Below are 4,340 nucleotides of genomic sequence, written 5' to 3' on the forward strand. Positions count from 1 at the left end.
TTTAGGACTGTACAGGCCAACTAATTCTTTCACACTAAAACTGCCAGATTTCATATTCATAAACAGATTAATCCTGAAACAGCATTTCCTCTTAGAACAAAACTAAGAATTCACACCTAAATTAAACAAACAAAAAGCTAAACCTCAAAATCGGCTCCGTAGTAGAAATTACATTTCAAAAAGAAAAACAAGTTTCCTACAAGTTTTCCATTTTTTTGATTTAACTCCGATCTTCAAACAAACCAAGGACACAAACTTGGGCCTAATTAGTGTAAAAGACCTTTATTATTGAATAAAGTCATTTTTCATCTTAGAGGTTTCTCCTTTACTGTGATTGGTCCAACAGCCATTTCCTGTTCCCACTTTGTACCTTCAACAGATAAACAGTGTGACATCAACCTTAATATTTGTATAGATTTTATTTGAACTGAGAAAAATATTTATTCGTGTAAATTTTATGTGAGTGAGTGTGTTGCTGCTTACCCTTTACAGTCAGGCTGCTCTTTGTGCCTGCCCTGCAGTCTGTGTCACAGCAGGAGCAGGCATGATGGATACCACTGGCCTCCCTCCACCTGTCATTCAAAAAGGTTTCTCTTACTTACTCCTCGTACTTGTTAGTTAGCCGAGTGCACCAAATACAATGAGTATACTATTATTATTTATATCTTTCTAATCAAGAAATTGGTACTAGTCCTAAAATACTACAGAGTTAAAATTAAAATCCTTTTAAGCAACTGAAGATGAAATTTGAGGATGGGAGTTTTGTAGTAACACTGCTAGTGTCTTACCCACTGGAGAATGAACAGGCTTTGTTGGTGGCATTGACATTTGCAGCAGCTTCCGTGGCCCTCAGGCTGCAGGTAATGTATATCTAACGAGACACATACAAAGAAGCAAAATCTACATTTCTGAGCAATGATGTGAAACCAGCATCTGCCTGGCAGGAAAGCTGTTGCATATCTTACCACACCACTGTTTCCGTGCTGGAACCTGAAGGCCTCCAACTCAAATTGTAGTTTGTCTTTGTGAGACTGAGGCAGGAAGTGAGAGCTGGATCCTGTCAGCTGACTGTCAAACATACACCTGTACACAACACAGAACTCTCATATTAAACTCACATTTAGAAGAGCAAGGCTAAAACATACAAGTAACAACATAAACATATTTTTGGGTTACAGAGTACAGTAAACTGACCCATTATTTCCCAAGAATGCGTATCGAGGGACAGTGTCCACGTTTGGGACCACAGTTGCCACACAGCTGTCTACAGTTACTCTGAGAGGGATGTGGTGAAACTGTTCAACTGAAGCTTCAAACTTCATCATGTCTCCCAGAAAAAACTGAGTACTTGAACGAGGGAACTGCCAGTTATCTGAAAGATACAGCACAAAAAGAAGAGAACGTACGCAATCAGAGGACCTGAAAAGTTACTGTAATATGTGAACAACAAAGAGACCCACCAGTCATTAATCTGAGGGAGAAGTAGAGACTTTCCTCTGATGCTTTGGTCTCACTGAAAGGAGCCCAATTTGGCTTCAGCACATCACTGCTCACATCATTCTTCCTAAAACACAAAACAAAACCCAACTGCAAACACCTGAAAAAGAAAAACTTTGACAGAGTCTGACTTCAGGGTCCAGCTTTATCAAAAAGACATCCTTTTGGTTGAGTTAGAAAAATAAAAAAGCCTGACCTCCGGTAGTGACACTCGATGCTGACGGAGACATCTATAGTTCGGACGATGGGACTGCCCCCCAGAGGGCTGGGCGTGTAGAGCAGTGTGAACACATAAATGAATGACTCCTCAGACATCTGAAGTATAGTTGTAAGAACATTTCAAGTTCCATTAATGTGAACTTTCACACAAACACTAGTATGAACACATATTCCTACTGATTGGTCTGCAGTTCGTCTTGACTAGTTCCTAAGTCAAACACAATTAAAACCCAAACACCACTATTGATTTATGCCAACATAATTATTTTATCGACTGAATACCAGAGATGGTGAAGAATCTAACAAAGAAACAGGAAAAGGAAATGTCAGACCTTGGTGAAAGTGCATATTAATTTGAACATTTAAGCCTCACCAGTAACTGACTGCCACAGCCATGAAGCTCTGACTCAAAGATTAGAATCTGAGCCTTAGGATCTTCCTCTGTAGCAGCACATCCTCCCAGTGTGACATCTGTAGTCTGAACCAGAACACCAGACCCCAACAGGTCTCTCTTGGCTTCCACTCTGATCGAGTTTTCCCCACAGATGACTTTGATGCTTTCAGGTGCCATTGGAGTTCTCAACTCAAAGTTTGGAGGGAAACGAGGTTCATCTTTAGTTGGTTCCGCTGGAAATCTCCAAGACAATGGTTCAAGGAAAGGTGGTTCCTTCTGTTGGACAGCTTACAAAGAAATATGGCTTCTCTCAGTTTGTTTTGTTCTTTTAGTGCTGAACAGTTGTGCAGTTCAACAACAGCCAGCCCAGTCTCAAAAAGGTTTTTTGTCTGCAAAACCCAAAGATATCTTTAATAAACAAAACTTGCAAATATTTTAGTAGAGACTGTCCAAGGATTGTTTCCTTACCAGTGTAGCACCAATGAAAGTCATTTGGTATTAAGCCACAGTGAGCAGTAGTGAGAAAATTACAGCTTCTCACTACTAAACTGAGAAATTGTGTACGACACCATACACCATAACACCTATACTGTACTATGCATACAACACAATGAAATTCATAAGATTCATCAGAATTAGAAATGATGCAGTAAGCATAAATGTTATTGCTCTGATGATTGATTTGACATCATTTTAGATAAAATTAAGATTATATTTATTTGTAATATACAAAAATACATATTTAACTTCTAGAGAAATGAAAAATCATCACTTTGTGTGTTGTGTACCTGCTGGTCTCTGGACTTGCTGGTTTGCTCTGTGGTTTCCAAACCTGTTGGCTGCAGGATGGAGGATCTGGTTGGACTCCCGAGCTGCTGCTAAAGCACCACAAACGAGACAAAAAAAGATTCGGATCATTTTGTCAGGCATGTGTTTGCTGTGTTTCATCTGTTTGAAACAGGTTCACCTGTGCAAAAGGTGGCTTTGTAGAGCTGACTCTTGGCCCTGCCCACTATGTGATTGACCTGATGATTCTGCAGCTGAGTCATGTTTACCTGTTTGGAGACCAGATAAATAAGATCCCCAACTACACTGACTGAAATGCAGCCCCATAGAGTCCACACTGTTGATCCTCCTGACCTTCTTTATTTGTTTTGTCATCAATTTTCTTTTTAAACACATCAGCTTTTCATCGGCACTGCTCACAACTGTAACGAAATGCTCCCAGGCAGGAAGGAGGCAGATCAAAGCCATGGCACCGGCACCACCTCCAGACTTGGATTAGCTTGGCTCAGTGCAGATCAACACCCCCAAACCCAGAAAGTATTATTTCTGAGACCTGTACTTATTGCCAGTCCAAATCCAAGTCCAAATCTGATGTTGTTCCCCTTTTCCTTTGGGTTCTGTGTGTATGTTTACTCAGTCATGTATTATTGCTGCTGGTTGGTATTTGAGTGAAATTAAGGTTGTCTTTTACAACGTTTTGTTCACCTGTGGTTGAACCAGCTTTACAACAATGAAGTCAGTATCATATACCGCAAATTCTGTTTACCTCTCTCAAAGGTAACCCTGGTTGCGCGGGTTTCTCCGCCTTCCTGTCAAAGTTTCACCTACCATTTCTGGTCATCAAGATGGTTTCTTAAGACTGAAGCAGCCATTGCACTTTTGGAAATAACCTCTGTTTCTGTGCAGACCTCTAAGCATTTTGGATACCCTCAAGTATGTGTGATAGCGAGTGTCTGCCCACTCTGGGAACCAGCAGCATTACAGACAGTGTTTTTTTTTCTTGCCTTTTTGCCACATCCTGTCAATAAACCTGTGCTAACCCCTTTCAGAGTCCATCATTCTGAATGTTCATGCATATCTATCTACCAACACAAAAATAACACATTTAAAATATTTAGCAGTAATTTAAAATCATTTAATGCAATATTTTATAAACAATAAGGCTTTTTGGAAGCCCACAGATATACAGAACATTATAAAAATCCTATTTGAATCTATATGAATCAATGCTTATGAATGAATACTGCTTACAAAAATGTGTATGTCACAGATATTGACATACACATAATTAAATATTATGTGTATTTAATTATACTGATCATCCATGCTAATGTTTAGGCTGGCTCATCTTAAAATAAAGTCTAACAAGACAGACAGTTTGGTCTTAATTTGAATAATTTGCTATAGGACTCCATTCTACTACATCTACAGGACATGCTGGCCA

At 39.5% G+C, this 4,340-nt stretch overlaps 1 protein-coding gene across 2 annotated transcripts; it reads right to left on the bottom strand.

The window, feature by feature from the left end:
* Positions 1 to 263: 263 nt before the first annotated feature.
* On the bottom strand, positions 264 to 3,086 carry LOC113026222 (zona pellucida sperm-binding protein 3-like). Of its 2 annotated transcripts, none has more exons than XM_026174746.1 (9): positions 2,899 to 3,086; positions 2,090 to 2,397; positions 1,694 to 1,812; positions 1,461 to 1,564; positions 1,195 to 1,372; positions 966 to 1,083; positions 789 to 871; positions 484 to 572; positions 264 to 370 (listed from the first exon to the last, which is right to left on the bottom strand). In XM_026174746.1, the coding sequence occupies exons 1-9, from the start codon at positions 3,056 to 3,058 to the stop codon at positions 306 to 308; spliced, it is 1,224 nt and encodes a 407-aa protein (XP_026030531.1). In that variant the 5' UTR covers positions 3,059 to 3,086; the 3' UTR covers positions 264 to 305. The 2 variants fall into 2 exon arrangements, with proteins under 2 accessions (XP_026030531.1, XP_026030532.1); XM_026174747.1 differs by having other exon boundaries at positions 304 to 370; positions 793 to 871.
* Positions 3,087 to 4,340: the final 1,254 nt, after the last annotated feature.

This window comes from Astatotilapia calliptera, chromosome 7 (assembly GCF_900246225.1).
Source record: "Astatotilapia calliptera chromosome 7, fAstCal1.2, whole genome shotgun sequence".
Taxonomy (NCBI): Eukaryota; Metazoa; Chordata; class Actinopteri; order Cichliformes; family Cichlidae; genus Astatotilapia; species Astatotilapia calliptera.

Excerpts from the sequence above, each read along its gene's own strand:
- LOC113026222 (XM_026174746.1), bottom strand. The coding sequence starts at position 3,058 with ATGAAACACAGCAAACACATGCCTGACAAAATGATCCGAATCTTTTTT. Across the intron at positions 2,398-2,898 it reads GCAAGTCCAGAGACCAGCAG|CTGTCCAACAGAAGGAACCA; the intron begins GTACACAACACA and ends TTTCTTTGTAAG. Across the intron at positions 371-483 it reads GAGCAGCCTGACTGTAAAGG|GTACAAAGTGGGAACAGGAA; the intron begins GTAAGCAGCAAC and ends TATCTGTTGAAG.